The 20,401-nt window shown below is 37.5% G+C and overlaps 2 protein-coding genes, 1 long non-coding RNA gene and 1 pseudogene across 3 annotated transcripts; 1 reads left to right on the top strand and 3 right to left on the bottom strand.

Annotated features, from left to right (window-relative positions):
* The first annotated feature begins 456 nt into the window (after positions 1 to 456).
* LOC113334548 lies at positions 457 to 7,650 on the top strand (annotated as a pseudogene).
* A 956-nt stretch (positions 7,651 to 8,606) lies between these two features.
* On the bottom strand, positions 8,607 to 9,869 carry LOC113334381 (oil body-associated protein 1A-like). The gene is made up of 3 exons (XM_026580646.1): positions 9,421 to 9,869; positions 8,928 to 9,331; positions 8,607 to 8,813 (listed from the first exon to the last, which is right to left on the bottom strand). The coding sequence occupies exons 1-3, from the start codon at positions 9,537 to 9,539 to the stop codon at positions 8,638 to 8,640; spliced, it is 699 nt and encodes a 232-aa protein (XP_026436431.1). The 5' UTR covers positions 9,540 to 9,869; the 3' UTR covers positions 8,607 to 8,637.
* A 108-nt stretch (positions 9,870 to 9,977) lies between these two features.
* LOC113334380 (phosphoglucan, water dikinase, chloroplastic-like) lies at positions 9,978 to 17,224 on the bottom strand. The gene is made up of 19 exons (XM_026580645.1): positions 16,718 to 17,224; positions 16,018 to 16,615; positions 15,827 to 15,913; positions 15,594 to 15,725; positions 15,157 to 15,282; positions 14,905 to 15,083; positions 14,631 to 14,715; positions 14,126 to 14,293; positions 13,981 to 14,033; positions 13,536 to 13,735; positions 13,278 to 13,396; positions 12,907 to 12,977; positions 12,640 to 12,757; positions 12,307 to 12,393; positions 12,088 to 12,174; positions 11,934 to 12,010; positions 11,681 to 11,843; positions 11,463 to 11,574; positions 9,978 to 11,117 (listed from the first exon to the last, which is right to left on the bottom strand). Exons 1-19 carry the CDS (start codon positions 16,894 to 16,896, stop codon positions 10,216 to 10,218), a joined length of 3,543 nt encoding a protein of 1,180 aa, XP_026436430.1. The 5' UTR covers positions 16,897 to 17,224; the 3' UTR covers positions 9,978 to 10,215.
* Positions 17,225 to 17,856: 632 nt separating this feature from the next.
* Positions 17,857 to 19,668, bottom strand: LOC113334987. The gene is made up of 5 exons (XR_003353087.1): positions 19,477 to 19,668; positions 19,280 to 19,315; positions 18,971 to 19,029; positions 18,773 to 18,871; positions 17,857 to 18,222 (listed from the first exon to the last, which is right to left on the bottom strand). It is a non-coding gene; the product is annotated as an uncharacterized LOC113334987 (long non-coding RNA).
* Positions 19,669 to 20,401: the final 733 nt, after the last annotated feature.

The following is a 20,401-nucleotide window of genomic DNA, read 5'->3' as shown; positions in this document are numbered from 1 at the left end:
TCCTAAGCTACACAGACGTTCAATTGAACCACAAAACCTACAGCTAGATTCAAATTTGAAAATCGAGCCAATTCACGTTTTAAAAATCTTGATAACAGCTCTTAACTCCCTAGCGTGCTGCCGCTGGGGTACTGCTACATCAAAACGCTCTCTTAGCGCGGGAGCAAAAAAATCCCTTTGCCAACAAAAAGCCTGCTACTGACTTGAAAAATCTGTCGATAAGTACAATCGCTTGGCATGAACACTTGACTTGACCAGCATTTTCTTTTGTTTATTGTTAAACAAACTCTTTGTCTGTATATATACAATTTCTCGCATCTACCATAAGAAATTCCAGAATCCTTTTTCGTGCAACGTCATGGATGACGGCGCTGCGTGTTGTGTGTCAGTAGGTAGGTAAAGCTATAAAAGCAGAGAAAAATAAACAAGAAGAAGAACAGAAAAGAGAGACAGGAAAATGGAAGGCGAAACCGTAGGAAGAATGAAACTGGGTTCCCAAGGTTCTGAAGTATCAAAACAAGGACTTGGTTGCATGGGTATGTCAGCCTCCTATGGTCCTGCAAAACTTGATTCTGATATGATAGCTCTAATCCGTCGTGCCATTGATAAAGGTGTTACATTCTTAGATACATCAAATATTTATGGTCCTTGCACTAATGAAGTTCTAATTGGTAAAGCACTTGTTGGTAAGAGAGACAAAGTTGAATTAGCTACAAAATTTGGTATTAATTTTGAAAGTGGGAGTGCACAAATCTATGGGAATCCAGAATATGTTAGAGCTGCTTGTGAAGCTAGTTTGAAAAGACTCCAAGTTGATTGTATTGATCTTTATTATCAACACAGAATTGATACCAAAGTTCCCATTGAAGTTACGGTACGTTTTCTTAAACAATTTTTACCTAGTTAGTTTTTTCATTTTGATTGCTCTAAAATGAATGCAATAGAAAACCCATAAATTTTTATTGGATTTTCCGTATAACTAATTCTGTATGTTATAATGGCATATCTAGTATAACAGCAGAGGACTCTACATAAGAGTGTGCAAAGACTGATAATTCAAAAGATGGTGGTACTGAGTAATTAACTCAGGGTGCTTCATAGTAAATCCAGTTCGTGTGAAACACTCATGCTATAATCTTTAAATAGCTGTCTTTGCTGGTTGTTAAATTGTAACTTTAATTTGAATTTTAGTTCTTAAGTTTTATCTTTTCTCTTCTCTGAAAATCAGAGAATGTAAGAAACTCAGATTTGTTTTTGTTAATGAAGAGATGATTTGTTAATGAAGGGATGATTTGTAATGTTACTATGGTATTATTCGGGTGAAGAGATCTTCTCTTTTATTTTCTTTTGATCCTGCTTCCTGTTGTTCTTCATCATTCTGTTTCGATCTTTGTTTTACGATTTTCGGTTTTACAGATTTCTTTGACATCATCTCTTCTTCAATCTGAGTTGTTCTTCAGTCGATTTCTTTTTATTTTACATTGATTTCAATCTTTGTTACGTTTCTTCATCAATATCTTTATTACTTTCTCGATCTATTTCTACTTTGATTTCATGGAACCTTCCAGGATTGCGTCTCTACCTTTAAATACAATCTCCAATATCATTCCACTCAAACTCAAGGATGATAATTATCTTGTCTGGAAAGCTTTGATCACACCTTTGTTTCGAAAATTTCAAGTTCATAAGTATCTTGATGGATCATTTCCTTGTCCAGTAAAATTCATATCCAGAGTTAATAAAAATCGCAATATTACCAATCCTCAATACACCGAATGGGAACAAGACGACTCTATTATCCTTCTCTGGATTCAATCAATTATATCTGATTCAGCCATTGGATTGATATGTCGTCGGAGCTTCTACACCTCATGAGTTATGGAACAACATTGAACGCCGCTTCTCCAAAGTATCTACTACTCATGCGATTCAGCTTCGAACTCGTCTTCAAACAATTAAACAAGGTACAAACTCAGTCTTTACTTTACTTTCCAATCTCAAAAAGATTGAAGATGAATTATCTGCCGCCGAATCTCTAATTTCCGATACAGAAATGGTTGTTATCATCCTATCAGCTTTATCCAATGATTATGCTTCGTTTGAAACTTCGATTCGCATTCGTAATCACCAGTTAGCAGTACTGAGTTGCATAATCTACTTATTAGTGAGGGATTAGTAATCCATCAGCTTATTGCATCTGATAAGATTGAAAATGAAGCCAAAGCGTTTGCAGCCATGAGATCTTCATCATCTTCTTCATCTGTCTATTATCGTGGTGGTCAAGGTCATAATCATCGTGGAGGTCGCGGATGAAGAGGTTTTTTCAAATTTCTTTCACAGATCCAACTACTTTTCTCCCCCTGCTGCTACTTCAACTGTCTCTGATGATCGTCCTTGTCAGATATGCATTCAACCTGGTCATAGTGCATTTGAATATACCCATAGGATGAACTTCACTTATCAAGGCCGTGCAGCACCAAAGAACATTCATGCCATGCTTGTTGCGGCCTCAATTCATGATGATGAGTCTTACTGGTATGCTGATTTTGGATCTAATAATCACATTACCTCTGATGGTACTTCACTGGCTCATTCTTTTCCTTATGATGGATCTGAAGTTATTGCAACAGCTAGTGGACAAGGTATGACTATTACCTCTTCTGGTAATTCTGTTAAAACTGTTGGTGATCATACATTCCATCTAGATGACATTCTTGTAGTTCCTAATTCATCTCACAATCTGTTATTTGTACACAAATTCACTTCTGATGACAATTGTGCCTTAACCTTTGATTCTCATGGCTTTTATGTGAAGGATCTGACCTCAGGGAAGATTCTTTTCCAAGGGCCTCATAAAAATGGCTTGTATCCAATTCATTTCACCAACAACATCAACAACCACATCTCCACTGCCTCATCACCTACAGCATTCTCTAACATCATTTCTACAAGTGATCTCCTTCACAAACGCCCGGGCCATCCTTCTTTCCAGACTCTCCAACATGTTTGCAAGTCAGCTAATATCACTAATATTGCTAAGCAACCTGTGGTCTGCAATGATTGTAAGCTAGGTAGAATTCAAAAACTACCTTTTCAAATATCTTGTAACAGTGTTAGTCAACCTCTGGAGTTGCTGCACATTGACCTTTGGGGTCCTTACCATACTGCTTCAGTTAGTGGTTGTTATTACTTTTCCAATGTAATTGATGACTACTCAAAATATTGTTGGATTTTCACTATGGATAATAAATCTGATTTTAAAACTTTGTTCATTACATTTGTTACACAAATAGAAAACCTACTCTCTTGTAAGGTCACAGTTCTTAGAACTGATGGTGGAGGTGAATTTTTACGCTCTTTTTTTCATTCCTTTTTATCCACAAAAGGTATTTTCCATGAATTCACTTGTCCCCGCACACCTGAGAAAAATGGTGTAGCTGAAACTAAGCATAAACATCTTCTAAATGTTGCTAGAACTCTGCTTATTCAATCCTCTCTGCCAACTAAATATTGGGCTGAAGCCATTCATACTGCCAACTATTATATTAATATACTTCCCACTAAATCCCTCAAGTTTATATCTCCTTTTGAATTTCTACTTCATAAATCTCCAGACTATCATTTTCTTAAAGTCTTTGGTTGTTCTTGCTTTCCTTGTCTCAAACCATACACTACCACTAAGCTGCAACCAAGGAGCAAGCATTGCATCTTTTTGGGTTATAGTCTCAATCAAAAGGGATATATATGTCTAGACCCCACTACAGGGAGAATTTACATTTCCATACATGTCTTGTTTAATGATCAATCTTTTCCATATACACCTCTTTCTTTCCATCTGCATCTCCCACTACAACCGTTGTTTCTCCTCTTGCTTCCATTCCCATTGCTCCTTCTTCAAGACCATTTGGATATTGTTTACCATTCTTTCCTGAAGACTCAGCTCCTTCTTCCTCTTCTTCTACTATTACCTCTGTCTCTAATGCTCATAATATGATCACCAGGGGTAAACATGGAATTTTTAAGCCTAAAACTTTTACTAGCTACATCACACAAGTTGTCTGCTGCTTTACTTGTTGATTCTTCTCAACCAGTTCCTACTTTTTTTCCTCAAGCTGTTAAAATTCCTCAGTCGAGAACTGCTTTATCAAATGAACATTGAGCTCTTATGGAGGCAGGATAGTACCACCTGTTCCAGGTCAAAATTTAGTGGAATGTAAATGGGTGTTTAGAATTAAATATAAGGCAGATGGGACAATTGATAAATATAAAGCCAGGCTAGTTGACAAGGCTATCATCAGCAATATGGCATTGACTTTGTAGAGAAATTTAGCCATGTGTCTAAGCCTACTACCATCATACTTATCTTATCTCTTGATGTCAACTTTAATTGGCCTATCTCTCAGCTTGATATCTCCAATGCGTTCCTTCATGGTAACTTAGAGGAACCCGTCTACATGGAACAACCACCTGGTTTTAAGGATGAAGAGCACCCTAATTATGTGTGCAAGTTACACAAATCCATTTATGGACTGAAACAAGCTCCTAGAGCTTGATATGCAAGATTATCAAATGTTCTTCTTTCTATGGGGTTTGTGTCTTCCTTAGCAGATACTTCATTATTTGTTCAGAAAGTGGGTAAAAGACTTACTATAGCACTTGTCTATGTTGATGATATTTTGGTCACTGGCAATGATAGTGCTTATATCTCTCCATTTATTTCTGAATTAAATACTCACTTTCCTGTCAAATATCTTGGAGCTCTTCACTATTTTCTTGGTCTTGAGATACAAAGGAGTTCAACTGGTATTTTTCTTTCTCAATCTAAGTATATTCAAGATCTTCTCAAAAGGACAAACATGGTTGGTTGTAAGCCTTGCACTTCTCCTGCAGCTGCAAATGTTCAACTTACTTCTAAAGGGCCCTTATTACCAGATCCTTCTATCTACAGATCTCTTGTTGGTGATCTTCATTATTTAACTTGGAGCAGATCTGAAATTTCATTTGCGGTTCAACAAGTTTGTCAATTTATGTCTCAACCAACTTCTCTTCCTCTAGAAGCTGCTCATAGAATTGTCAGATATCTTAAGGTTACTATTGATCTTGAAGTTTGTTTCACAAAAGGTCCCATGACACTTCATGGTTACTCAGATGCTGACTAGGATGGAGCTGTAACTGACAGTAGATCTATTGGGGGGTTTTGCATTTATTTTGGTTCAAATCCAGTTTCTTGGTCAGCCAAGAAACAAGTTACTATTTCTAGATCTTCTACAGAATCAGAGTATAGGTCCTTGCCAATTGCTGCTGCAGAATCAGTTTGGATTTGTCAGTTATTAAAAGATCTGCATTTTTATCTCAGTGCACCTCCCAGACTTGGTTGTGATAATGTCAGTGCTATTTCTCTTGCCTCTAATCCAGTCATGAACACCAGAATGAAGAGTTTACGGGTTGATTTAAATTATGTCAGAAAACTTGTCAATCTCAAAACTTTGCAGGTTTACTATGTAACCACATTGGATCAAACTGCTGACATCTTTACAAAGGGTTTCCATGGTCCAAGGTTTAAATTTTTAAGATCCAAGTTGAAGGTTTCATCTCCACTCACCTTACACTTGAGGGGGGTAATGGCATGTCTAGTATAACAACAGAGGACTCTACACAAGAGTGTGCAAAGACTGATAATTTAAAAGATGGTGGTACTGAATAATTAACTTAGGGTGCTTCATAGTAAATCCAGTTCGTGTGAAACACTCATGCTGTAATCTTCAAATAACCGTCTTTGCTAGTTGTCAAATTGTAACTTTAATTTGAATTTTAGTTCTTAAGTTTTTTCTTCTCTCTCTTCTCTGAAATTCAGAGAATGTAAGAAACTCTGATTTATTTTTGTTAATGAAGAGATGATTTGTAATGTTACTATGTCATACGATAAGATGGGGAAAACTCAAGAAACTTGTGGAAGAGGGGAAGATCAAATTCATAGGGCTCTCTGAGGCGTCGGCTTCTACTATTAGGAGAGCACATGATGTTCATCCAATAACAGCAGTTCAACTGGAATGGTCATTGTGGTCGAAAGACATTGTTCCTACTTGCAGGTGAGATGCATACGTTAATGCTTTTAATGAGTCAAGTTTTTATTTTAAGCTAGATATCTTATAATTTTTGTTGATGGAAGTTTTCTTCTTATGTTCACACAGAGAACTAGGAATTGGAATTGTTCCTTACAGTCTTTCAGGAAGAGGATTTTTTGCCTCTGGTGCAAAAATGGTTGACAACCTAGCCGATAACGACTTCCGAAAGGTCTGTGCATAATATATCTTATTTACAGCTGAAGCATGCACATTTGGTTGTTTCCTAGAAAAAACAATGTACAAGTATTTATTTCTTAATATCTTGTATCAGATTTCGTTTAGTCTAACAGTAACTAATACTCGTTTCGCGTTTATTTTAGAGCCTGCCGAGGTTTCTACCAGAGAATCTTGAGCAAAATAAAAAGATATATTTTGTAAAAGGGTCGTATGTTTTTGGTCATATTAATGTCTGGGTCGAAGAATATGCCATTGATGCATTTGGGTCGTAGACTAACGTAAGACCATTAAGAATTTGTTAGTTGACCTTTCAATTTTGCTAAATATCTTGACCGTCAGCTGACTAGCGTTGACTGTGAAATATTGCTAAAATATTTAATCTTCTCGTCCTTTTCCATCTTCTTCCATCCGTGGAAACTCTCTTTTTTCCAAATTTTTTTTTCCGGTTCAGGCATATTCCCGAACACCTAGTGACCACAAACTGATGGTGTCGCTGTGCGTAAAGAAGTTCTCTTCTCTAGCTTTCTAACTCCTGCAAATTCAATTCATACACAACCCATCTACAATAGGCCATCAGGAACTCAAAAGCAATCATAATCTCCTCCATTCAGCCCCCATTGTCACCGCCAGTAACAGCTTAAATGGATGAGTGTTTCAAAAGCAATCATAGTCTCTTTAATATTTTCGATGAGTGTTTTTGTTTTTAACAATAGCATGGTGTATAATGTAACCACCAAGAATCAGCGGCAACATCAATTATTTCCTTTCATGAACTCGAATTAGCACTCACCCCCGAGCACCATATACTGTGGTCGTAAAGTTTAGTTTAGGAAAGTATATAACTAGGTAAGGATAATGGTCATTCAACTATTTCATAAGGGCATTTTAGTGAACTTGTCAAACCGTCAAAGTTAGTCTACGATCCTATCACATCAACGGACCTGAATTCTAATATGATCAAAAACATACGACCCTTTTACAAAATATCTCAAACAAAAATATATTTGATCCTTTTACAAAATATTTTCATATTTGATCCTTTTACAAAATATCTCAAACAAAAATATATTTGAAAGAGTAAGTGAGTTGGCTTTAAAGAAAGGGTGCACCACTACCCACCTTGCATTGGCGTGGTCATCAAGGAGACTTTGTTTGTCCAATTCCAGGCACAACTAAGATTGAAAACCTTACTCAGAATATCGGTGCTTTATCTGTGAAACTAAAAGCCTCAGAACTTGCTCAACTTGAGTCCCTTGCTTCTGCTGATGCAGTAAAAGGTGACGGATATGGAGGAGCTTATGCAAAGACTTGGAAGAATTCAGACACTCCGGAACTGTCTTCTTCTTAGAGGGGCGGTTTGCATCTGCATATATTGAAAGATAGGTCATGTTGTTTGTATTTCAGCTTCCTGATGTGTTCTTTGTTTGCCTCCTAATGGCCAAATGTTCTCTGGATAATGCCGCTTTGTTTTATGACAAGACGTTCCTTCCAAGACATTTAAATAAACAAGTAATTTGCTGTTAGTAAATGAAATACCGGACTGCTACATGTTACTGTTATTTTTCCTACCTAATTACACTTCATTTTGGAAGAGTGGCTCAAGTTTAGCATAGCACAGTTTGGGAATTTACCCTGCTACTCTTGACCTTTGAACCTTCAATGGCATACCCTCTTTGGTTTGCAACATCAAACAAAGCATTGATCTTCTCGCGGAGCAGGGTTTACGATCAAGAAGTTACCGTCTCCTTTGACAGTAAGTTACCGTCTCCTTTGACAGTTGCTTGCTTGGCTGTATTTCACCACTAATCCAAATCCAAATGACTGCTTAAGCCAAGACGAGTATTGTATTGTATAATTCGGGGGTGCATTGCATTTTTTCTTTATCCATCAAGATGTGAAACTAACGATCCAAGTCGGGACAGGGATTATGTTGGAACTACTATCTACATCAAGATCTCAAGTGATTTGTTCTTCTCCCACAGGAGAAGCCCAAACAAATATATGTCGGAATTGAGTTGAAAACGAACTATAGTTATTAAATAACACTTTTCTTTGTTCTGTTTTTGCGTACTCTTTGATTACTTTCCTTGTTGGTTAGAAGAGATCACTAGGACACTTGGATCGACCAACGCAACCAATCCTGGACATATTGTTCAAAGTTCCGCAAGCAACAGTACATAGTGGAACAAAGGTGCACAACCAAAAAAACAAAACAAAAAAACAAAACAAAAAAAGAAAAAAAAAACCTATTTACCTAGTCTGGAAGACGAAATAACAACTCTACAGCTACATATTTATGGGCAACAGCAGCACGATAAAAACTTAAGTAGAAACTTCAGACGAAAACCCTGGGCACAGATTCCACAGGCTTGCAATCAGTCTCCCTCAACACAGACTTAATCCCTTTCCCTCCACCATTCGCCAGATGATGTATTCCATGCTCAGGTCCCTTCATGTAGGCTCTGTTCTCTCTTTCAGCATCAAATGATACATTGAACCGTCTCTCCACATCTACATAAAACAATTATTCATCTTCTCGTCATTACAGAATAAGTGATTAATTGCAAGAATGAATCTTGGGCAACTAAAAACATATCATTTGTTAAAAAAAAATAAAAAATATACCTTTAGCAAGATTGTCTTGGAGCTGACCGTCTCTAGTGAGGGCCATCATGATTTGAGGCAACCCAAGAGGAAATGCATCACCTTTGTCAACCTGCCAAAAATGGATCGTCTTGCCATACGTCTTGGCAACCTTATCAAGATCTTGACGCTGGATAGGACCAGGCACACCAGGCATGAACAATACACCACTCTTCACTTCATACTCGTGGGAGTGCCACAGTGGTTTCTCGTTGTCTGGGAGTGTCAAGAAGAGATTCTCAGATACGATGTACTCGAGACCGATGAGTCGTGCATGAGGTTCTGGGCTGTCGTAGATCAAGCACTGACGCATTTCTTCGTTTTGATGTGCGCAGAAATGGTGAGCTTCAACTTGCCTAGTCATGTCGTACCCATAGAAATGAAACCTATTGACATAAATTACGAGTACATCAAAAAGATCAAACTTGATGAAGGATCTAGACGGACAGAGATAATGGGATGATAGATTACTTACGCGCAGAGGTGCTGGTGAATTTTGTTAACAGGGCCAAAGCCTTGGATAGCACTCGTTGCCGTTTCAAGAACTGCTGTTCCTGTTTGTGTTGGTTCCCCTGGTACTTTCGACGTTGCCATTCCGATCTAACTTTCAATTTGTTTTTTCTTATCTCTGTCTCTCTTTCTCTTGGATCTCTTGGTATGATCCCTGTCTATATACAGATCGATGCGGGTGTGGATATGGATGGGAATCCCTTTCTGCTGCATGAAGTCTGTTCTCGTGTCATAAAAATTATACCCAGACGTGTCAACACTACTTTTACAACGTGGCAGACATGTAAATCTTTTCCCCCTGCTTTTCTTCACTCCCGTATTGACTCATATTGTTCCATACACGTGGTATAATCCCCAATGTAAACTATTCTTCTAGCTCTCTTAGGAATTTTCCTATCTTGAACTTTGTCGGAACTAGAGATGGGATTGTTCATCCCTTTCCCTACGTGAAGGGAGTACCAATACCAATATATGAAAAGTATTAGTAACAATACAAGGCAGTTTGTTTCGAGACCCAATCAGTAAGCACCACAATATTATAGAGAAAATCCATTCATTTCTTTCTTTCTAGACATAGTAGAAAAGGTGTTCCTTTATTATCTGATGATGAAACTTTCACAATTGGTACATGTTTTTATGATATAACCTATATATTGAGAGGACCGTTTTTATACTCTTCATTCTTCAGTTATTGTGGAATAGAGAAATCAGAGAAGATACCAAAAGCTGCACAATGATTTTTTGAGCTCCTCCTGTATGTTTATAGTGGCTGGGGGCGTGTCTGCACAATGTAGATATCCTTTCCGACAATACAACCCTCTACATCCTGTGGGCACCCAAACTTCTGCTCAAGGAAGAACCCTATAGAACAGAGACGCTGGCCAAGTTGCTGACGGAATATTCCGTCAATGGTTAGTGGCTTTTGACTGTAATCGACTGTCAAATGTATTACCTCCCCATCTGCCGGACCTGCACCAAGAACTAGCATCTCACTGAAATTTGCAAATGCTAAAGTCCGTACTTGGCCGTCAAATTTTCCGGACGAAAGTCTCCATGGAGTTCCACGGGTACCTGAAGCTAGGGTTTCACCAAGCCCTGGTGCAATCTCGGCTTCGACCACATTAGGGTCACGGTCTGTTGGACTTAACGTGTGTAGCACAAAGGACAAATCTGGCGACAGCATTTCCTGTACAAGTATTGCCATTGTAGCGTTCTTCTGTGGTACACCAGCAGATCGACGACTTAGGACTGCTCTCCTGGTATAAAGAGATGCCCAAACGCGGCTGATAGAGTTCTCAAAAACGGCAGGGTTTGAAGGGCTGACATTAGGGATGGAGTCGTATAATCCAGCAGCGGACATTCCTGCTAAGTCCTCAACGTTAGCACTAGATCTCACGATCAAGCGAGCGTTGCTTGGGAAGATCTCTGTTATCTTGGTGATTATTTCTGCAGAGGGTTTCTGATCTGAAACCAGTTCTTGAAGTTGAGAACATATTTTATCGAGTTCACCTCCTTCCATTTTGGATGTTTCAGCCTGCTCTAGAAGTGACAGAAAAGCTTCAGTGGATCCACTTTCCTCTAATGCTTTCTCCATTGAACCAAAAGGTATTACTGCTCCCAAAGGAACACTAAAAGAAGCAGGTACCCCTTGTTCACTGTAAACTGCCATTATTAATGATGAAGTCAGCTTAGGTATTTCGTGTACCCATAGATCCTTTTAAGGGTACATAACAAACAAGCTCATCAATAAGAAAAAAGAAAAGGGAAAAGGAGTGGTTCATTTAGAGATATAAACGAAGGATCTAGTGAGGTAACTCTTCTCATTTATAGGTACCTCAGATACGAACCACTGACAGGTAAAAGAAGTTTGAAGCAAATGACAACAAAGAGAGAGATATGATCCCCAAAGGTTTTAAAACTAACATTGTAGGCAAAGAAAATGCATGCAGGAGATTTTTTTGGCAAGGAAAGAATGTACATTGTAGTTTGTACACCAAGCATATTTACCTTTTTCAGAAAGTGCAGCCAAAGAAGCCAACTGACCACAAGCAGCAGCCTTTGCACCAGAAGTTTGGGCATCCGCATCCGCGAGTTCGAGAACGTCTGCAGTGCCGACATTCTGAAGCAAACAATTTCCCGGTTAGATAATCAAATGTACATAGTAAATCAAATGAGAAGGAGAAATAGAAACCATTCACCAATAAATCAAGTATAACAAAATATACCTGGCTTGAGGAAGACACTAGGACTTCAGACGATGACAAAGATTTAGCTACTAGGGATTCCTTCGGAATTGAAGCCCCACTTATTTTGATATCACGCCAAACCTCTTTGCCCTTGCTCAATGTTGATGCTGATAGATCAACACTTGTAGAAGATGCTTCCAACCTGAAAGACTCCCCATCTCTCAAATTAACAAGGAATTCTATATAAAGAACCAAAATTTGCCTTCAGAAAGGGCTATGCCAAGGAAATAACCTAACAGATTTTCCGTCAAGATTTTGGATGTCAGCAATCTTGTCATCATCTTCACAAGTCACAAAAACCACCTTTTCCTGCAAACCTCAGAGAACAGTATGATGAGTGCAAGATTTAATCCGGCGATACTGTAGAGTGGAAGTATTAGACTTACTTGCCGGGCCCTCACACCAAGATGTGATACATGAGGCAATTCCTGTAAGAGTACCACCCCAACAATGTTGTTCCCTGCAGCTGTAACCTGCAAAAGTTGATAAATCAGATTGATTTGTGTATCCATATTGATACTGGTTTACAGCTACAGCTGAACTCTGATAGTTCTTTTGACAGAGGATATAATGGATATCTAAGTAGAAAGAAGAAGAGTCAGAACCTCCTCGTCTCCATCAGCTTTTTTGACCACTAGAATAACAGGTCCTGTTATTAAAGATGAGAAAGACCCAGGAACAATCCGCTCTACCTGGATAATATAGTAAAATATGGTGTGTCATTTAGCAGAGGTTTTTCGAAACTTAAGTACTCCCATGAAAGGTACGTGGAAGCTATACATAAATTAAACAAAGACAACCTTTTTCATGATCAAAATAAACGGAGAAAAATTCAATAATAGAGTTTCTTATTTATTGAACTTCAATATTTTCTGAAAGAAAATAACACCTGGATTACAAACATCATATCTATTCTTACGGGAAAAATTGAAACTTACCTGAACAAGGGTCCCAACAGCAGCTCCAGGAACAAGAACGTCCCAACCTTGTGATCCTACTGTCTTTCTTACAGATTTCAAAAGAATGGTGCAAAGTTTTGATACCTGCAAAACAACTCTAAACATAGCAATTGCAGGCAGATAAGTCAGAATGCAAGTCATAAGTTTATTACTGCTGATATAGTTGAAGATTTAAATAACAAAATCCAGGATACAGTAGTGAATTAGAGGAGTTTTATCATCAAAAAGAAAGAAAAACAACAGTACCCTGCACGAATCTCAGCCTCAGTATATGTCCTCACACTATTTTCAGGAACCCCAAGAGCTTTCCCTAGCACCTGCAAGGGTCAGCAAGGGCATCAAGATAGAAAAGACCATCCAATGCTAAGTCGAAGGTGTCAACGGGTGTCAGACTAACTGACACCAACTGGAGCCAAAACTAGTTAGTCGAGTTGTGTGAATAGGAATTCTGGAAACCGATATCATTGCCTGAACCCAACCATCATACTTAGGGGATCAGAACTAAAAAATTAGCACAAGTATTGTGCACATTTGAGTGTACACATCGACACCTTAAGATAAATTTGGATGAGGAGCCTTGCGCAAATAAACTCCAGAAAAAACAGGGAGATGCAAACCTGTACTCTATGAGGGAAGATACGAAGAAGTGCTTCCGAATATTCTTCAGTTAGCCTTCTTGATCTATCAAGAGTAGCCTTGAGCCTCAAGGCCCATATAGTTTTTCCATCCTCACTACCTGAATATAACAATACACACAGAAAACAGGGGTATATTGGGAGGAGTAAAGAAGATGCTGATGTGAGATATTTGTGAAACAACTAGAAAATATGCTTAAGAACGTGCTATTGCAAACAACAAGTAAAACCAGAATGTACCTTCTTTTACAGATAGACCTTTTTGTTTCCATGCAAGGAGTTCATTCTCAATACAGATACATTCCTTTGACTTAAAACCTGAAAGTCCCAGTTGGCGAATGCCAACAGTAAGAGCATCAAATGGATCATTCCAATTCTTTAACCCTGCAGTATCTGCAAGCTTAGAAGATCCTCCTATAGCTTCAAGTGCATTGAGGAACCTACCCACAAAGACCAAAATATTTTAGCCACAGATGAGCTAGTTGACTGACACGTCAAACTCAAACCTGTGCCTTACAGAAACAAGCATCTAATTTCTGTTCATTAAGCAATAAATATTGTTCCTATCAATCCCTATGCTGATGTTACCGATGACCACAATAATGCAGTTTACCTGTTTTTTTTGCCACTGGGAAGCTAAAATTAACTTTATCAAAGTCCAAAAGGGTAGAAAACAAACATATACCTGCTTAACAGTACAAAAGAGTAGTCCTCAAGGCCAATTTCGGAAAGGCGCCACTGCATAAAACTCAGTTTTATTAATACCAAAACATTCTACCAGACACCCACTGCATTAGAATATTAAATAATTATTATTATCTCTATCCCACCTTTTGACGGGTAGCTATTGCAGTATCAGGGGCATCATTTCGGATGCCACTTTCAAGACCTTTTAAAAGTGTTGCTCTTAAACCCATTAATGATTGTAAGGTCTTCACTAATATATCAACTCCACCGTTGTTCAGGAAATTGCTCGAGTCGTCCAACTTGTCCAAACTCTGTAATAAAAATTAACTTGATAAAATTGTCTGATTGTAATCCTAGGATCAGGCTCCTTTGTTATCAGTGTTTAAAATACGTATTAAACTATTATATTAAAGATGTCCACTGTAAAAGGAAAGCGAGAAATTAAAATGTAAAGTAAATTAAGACTCCATAGATCAAGAAAATTTGGAGTTCCATATATATTAACTTCAGGTAAGTTTCACAGCATGATGGGCTGCCAGCACCTATGTATACAAAAACCTTACATATCTGTCTTGTAGAAACATGTCGACCCTTAACATGCTTAAATTGATAGAGTAAAGAGCTAACAACTTAAACATGAAACTTTACCTTCTTGCACTCCAGAAATAGATTAAGAGCCGTTAAGCTCTGTCCATCCAACGATTCCCTGGTCGATTCAAGTTGCTCGGCGAGGCTAAAATAGTACACATAAAAAAAGATCATCGACTACTAAAATTAGATGCGTGAAAATTTCTGTAATCAGCTGCAGAAAGCTAGCATGTGCATTTTTGAACCTACATATGTGAGATACTTTGTATCCAACATCTCCAACAAAGTAGAAAATAAGGATCCAAAGAAAAACTAATGTAAATGTCATGCTAACCTTCCGGCATTAAAGAAGTCTTTGAGTTCATGATGAAATATCTTAAATTGTTCCACGAAAGCCCCATTATATTCTCCAGGATTCTTGGTAATTCTGGCAAGCATTGCTTCTGTAGCAACTAGATCTTCAGGCCAAGCACAACGGTGAAGTTTGTTTTGTATTGTGTGCTTGATTTCTTGCTGAAAAGAGAACTAATCAACAAAAACTCTCAAACTTATAGTCATTCCTTGCATTTATTCTGTTAGATCCTACCTTGAGATCATGAGGAATATCGTTCCGGTGAGCAATATCTCTAATTCGAGTTAAAGGAACCGATGCTGTGAATTCCGATTTGAATGATGGCAAACATGGATGAATCTTTCGTATAACAAGTATTTCCTGCAACAATAAAATAGTACAAGAGAGAAAACAATTAGTGACAGAATGTCTATATGGCAGAAACCCAGCGACATGCAGGAACAATAGAAAGAGCATAGCGGAGACGATTGTGGTACAAATGCCAATAACGGAAAGCACCAGCAACCAGCTTGAAATTGAACGAGCAAGAGTTAGGTTCTACCATTAAATTTGGACAAATTTGTTTGTTGAGTTTTAGAATAGACGAAGTAGGTTCACAAAAAATGATAGCAAAGTTTCCAATTTTAAGTAAATAATAGAATCTAAAATGTATCAAAAAGAATGTAAGCAACCTGAGGTGACGCATCTTTCCTGGACGAAATTCTTTCAAGTTCACGAAATATGAGCCTTGAAATTTCAGCATGTCTGTTGGGCCTATGGTGTCCACCGTCTTCAAAGCATGGTATTTGCCCTGTGTTTATCCACTACATCCAATAAAAAGATTTTGTAAGACACATTGAAGGCACAGAACAACCAATTCCAAGAAAGTCTTTCAGGTAAAAATAGATCTTAAAAAGCAATTAACCTTCAAATAGATAGAAGCATATATAAGAGCTTCCAACCGATCCTCGTTTTCGAGATTTTCAACCAACAATTCACGCACCAAGTCTAGCTGCATAAACATTTGATAAAAAAAAAAAACGTTATGCACAGAATTAAAAGCATAAAATCTACATGAACATTAACTTATATAAGACTGTAACAAGCGAACAATACCTTCCTCCACCAATTCCTCACATTTCGATCACCTTCCACTAATTTTAATGCACACCCTTGAAGACCACTAGTATCCCACCCTCTATCTGCCTCCCTATTTCCATGTTCATTCGACCTCATAAATGATGCAGCCTTCCCCTGCCATTGTTCTACAAATGGACTAGCTGCACCTCCTTCTTTAACAGGCTCCCCAACTCCAACTCCATTACTACTTTGTGTCTCTACTGCTCCACCATCATTACTAGTCCCATCCAGTGTTGATAGATTGACAGATTCTCCAGTGTTGTTCCAATGACAAATCATTTGAAAGAAGCCATCTTGTGGGAGAGTAAATTTTCTATTATCACCACCTTCCCATACCACATTATTCTTATCTTTCCCAGCAATCACAAATTTGAATTCAATTAATTCACCCCCTTTAGTTTCGACCTCACTTACCCAACCTTTTTCTGTCCAATTCATTTGTAATTTCTTCTTCCATGATCCAAATTCTTTACAGGAGCCCAAAATCCCAACACTTTCACCAAATTGTACTTGATGATTTAACAAAACCCCCAGCTTTACTTTCCCATTATTCCCCATCTTCTTTTCTTCTTCTCTAAATAAAAATCAAAATTATAAAATTTTATAAAATAAAAAACTGTTTAATCTTGTATGAATCGGAATAAGGAATGAGAATGATTATTGCTATTATTATTACCTTTTTTCAAGAGATGAAACGCTGCAAGTGATTGGAAAACCTAGATATTTTTGAGAAGTGAATGAGACTCTATTATTGCGTTTGTGAAAATTTATATTTGTGCAAATCTTATTACGCCATTGATGAACAAGATTATCGTTTTTACAATTAGAAGACTGAAATAAACGAAGTGAAGCCATTGTTTGATGTAACAGTAACACTAACTAGGGTGGTAAAAGAGAAAAATAATAAAATTAAGTATTGAAAATGGCCATGGAGGTGGTGGTCTGGTCAGACTCGAATCTCTCTTTTTTCTCTTGGAAGAAGAGTGACGAACTGAAGTGAGATGAGTTAGTTATTTATGGATCGACACGTGGAAAGAGTAATGACGAAGATGGGAATCTGTAGACAGAGTAATGAACTGAAAGAGTAATGGAAGGAGGAAGAAGATGACGAATCCCTAAAATGGGAATCTGTAGACAGAGTCACGTGACAAGTAAGGTACAAGGTTCTTCTTCTAGGCTAGGGTTAACTTCTGAACGTTCAAATGCTAGGACGGGTGCAGTGAATTTGAAGAAAGTGAACTCGAGAAACACGACATGAGCATGGAGACAGTAAATTCATGTCGACACAGGGAATATCTAGCGGTGGATGTTCACGTTTTTATGCGTCATGGGAAGTGGCAAAACACTAACTTCTTTTTCCCGCGTCCTAATGTTCTACTACGCGTTGCGACACTTTTATCGAAACAAAAAGAAAATGTTTCATTCCACACTTATTCTCTATACTAGGTGTGACGCCCGTGCTCTGCACGGGCCTAAGTATTTTGTAGAGAAAACTATGTTTGAATCATGAAACAAAAAAAAATAGGTAACAAAAAATATTCAATTACTTAAAATAACAAAGCACGGGCTTAAGTGCACCATCACAGATAATTACACTAATGGATGTAAGGATTTGATTTCCACTGTTAATTAACCATTGAAAAGGAAACATTTAAGTTGATGGTGTCTAAAGAGCATTAGAAAAATGCAAGTCTCGAGAATGTAGTCTACATCTGGGTAAAAGTGAGCCTAGGTGTACGTCTCTGCAGTGCTTATGCATTTGTTATGTCATATATACTGATGGACGATTATATACATAAGCAATGGAAGTAAAGCTTATAACCGAAGCAAAAATGGACAATTAATAAGCCAAATCAAGAAGCTACGGAATCAAGTTTCAAAAGTTTAAGTTTTAAAGACTATATGTTATCTGTGGCGTCAGTTGTTTCATGCTTAGTTAAAGAGTCCAGGAACTGGAAACATCTTTCATTACAACCTGAGCCCTCACACAACACCCATATACATAAGTTGAAATGAACACTACTGCTTTTAAACTAATTACCCAAATGAGTTGTTATATAGAGAACAAACACCCTTCTTCTTTCTCAGGCCTTCTGAACGGAACCATACTTTGGCTCCATGATTTAAAGTGACTTGACATCTAACTTTAAGGTACCTCAGTGACCATGATTACGATTAGACCTGCAAATTTTACAGTGTAGCTTAAGGGCTCAGTAACGCAAGACCTGCAAATAGATTTACATGTTTCGTGTTGATGGGGCAGCATTCATAACTAATAAGATATCAAGTTAATAAGGCATCCAAGATGATGAGTGAGACATAAAGACTACAGGAGGCAAACCAATTGATAAAGAATTGCATTCAACTTGTATTCATAAATGTGTAGCATTTAACTATCACCTAGACAAAAACCAAATGACCTCTACATTTTTTGAGAGGTTACTGACATGTATATTGACTTTAAAATGCTAATCTTTATAAATCTGCTAAAATCACATAAGAACACTACCATAGGTAGAAGGCATGCAAGATAAGGATTGTGGAGATAAAAGAGAGTGCCCATACAGACCTTGTCGAGGATTCGCCAAACTTTTGTACACTGAACTGGCATCTCATTTGTAAATCTTTAACATGTGAACAACCCGTATTTTATAAAATGAAAGGCATCAACGTAAAATAATTTTATCCAATTATTTGAGTATAGGAATATAGTTGCCAATTGCCAACTAACCTTATAGAAACCGCACTAACGGCTGCCAGACTTCCAAGATCTTCAGCTTTTGTCGAGCCTCATCAAATACGGTGTAATTCATCTTTGCTGGTGTTTTTCCTATGCATTAGAGAACAAAGATGAGAGCAAGATTGTTATACTCCCCGCTGAATCAACAATGTCTACACATGCAAGTAATATAATGGAATGATCACAAACCTTGGCGAGTAATATGGATATTCTTTTGAGACATTTAGCCGCAAAAGTGTTTGTCTAGCCTGTTTACCATGGAATCAAAGCATAACTCAGAGACCAAAATAACGCATCAGGATGTTGAGCAATCTAGGCATCATCTAATTTTCATAATTTTTGTAATGATTTCAATTTTACATATAATTTGAGCGTTATAGAAGAACATCTATTATACGAATCATCTATTATATTGAAATGAAAATGGGACTGCATGCATCTTGCAAAAAAAATAAAATAATGTCCTATTGCAAGAGAGACAAATAAACAAAACATTACCTTCCGTCCTTCCTAGGCTCCATTAAAAAATAACACCTACAAAATCGAAAGAAAAAAAAAGTGAAATTAGCAAAACTTTAAAAAGAGAACAGTAATAAAAACAGAAGAAAGAATAGTATGTAGAAGATGAAAAAGAGATCACAGAATGATATTAAATATCTGATAAATAAATTTGAAAAAAAGATAATCCGAATCACCTTTGGTGAAATCAATCCTTTGATTGTTAAATAAATCAAACGAAAAAATAAACTAAACAAAGGCAGGATCGCGATTAGGTTTAGGATTTAGCCTAGGGTTTTGTTTTGCTACGGGAAAGAGATGGGAAAAGACGGGAGAATAGTGGTATAGGGCTTGGGGCAAAAGACTTGTAACCCTAGGTAGTCGCTCTGTGGATGATACCAAATAGTCTACATAGTAAAATAAGCTTGGCGGTGTTTTCGGTAGAAATATATGTGGGGTGAATAAACAGGATAATTTTATTGGTTGAAATATACTCCAGTGGGGCCAGAAGCACTAAAAAGAGAGATTTGTTCGTCTTTTAAGCACAACAGAGGAAATTCACCTGAAATCATATTATTAATTAATAAGGCCTATTCCTATGCACATGCCAAAAAAAATGGTGTTTGGTATACCAGGTGGCATGGCAAACCATCTGCGCCACTATGGGAAAACCAATAAGCGACTGACTTTATAGCGAGCGAAATAACAATATCTCCAGCGATAAAGTCTTTATCGCTGGAGATATTGTGAATATCGCTCGAAATTTACTCCATCGCTGACGTTATAATCAATATCGCCACCGTTCGAGTTTCTGACGCCTATAAATACCGCACCTATCTTCCCAACTCTTCTCAATTATTCTTCTCAAAACCACTGATTTTCTTAAACTTATGTTCTTTAAACTTAAACGATTATCTTTTGATTTTCTTAAACAAATATGGAGAGAAGAAAAAGAACCAGAAAAGCGAAAGGTTGTACTAGTACCCCAGGTAGGGGAGTAAGTTTTGTTGTGGATACAAATTATGAGTTTAATAATGTTAGACAAGTAGTCAGTGAAGGTGTATTCTCTAATCACCTTTCTGATCATGAGGAGCGATCTAACTCGATAACTCTAAGAGGTGG

This window comes from Papaver somniferum, unplaced genomic scaffold, assembly GCF_003573695.1.
Source record: "Papaver somniferum cultivar HN1 unplaced genomic scaffold, ASM357369v1 unplaced-scaffold_137, whole genome shotgun sequence".
Classification (NCBI taxonomy): Eukaryota; Viridiplantae; Streptophyta; class Magnoliopsida; order Ranunculales; family Papaveraceae; genus Papaver; species Papaver somniferum.
Note: the sequence above shows the minus strand (reverse complement) of the source record. Positions and strands in the feature narration are given on the sequence as shown.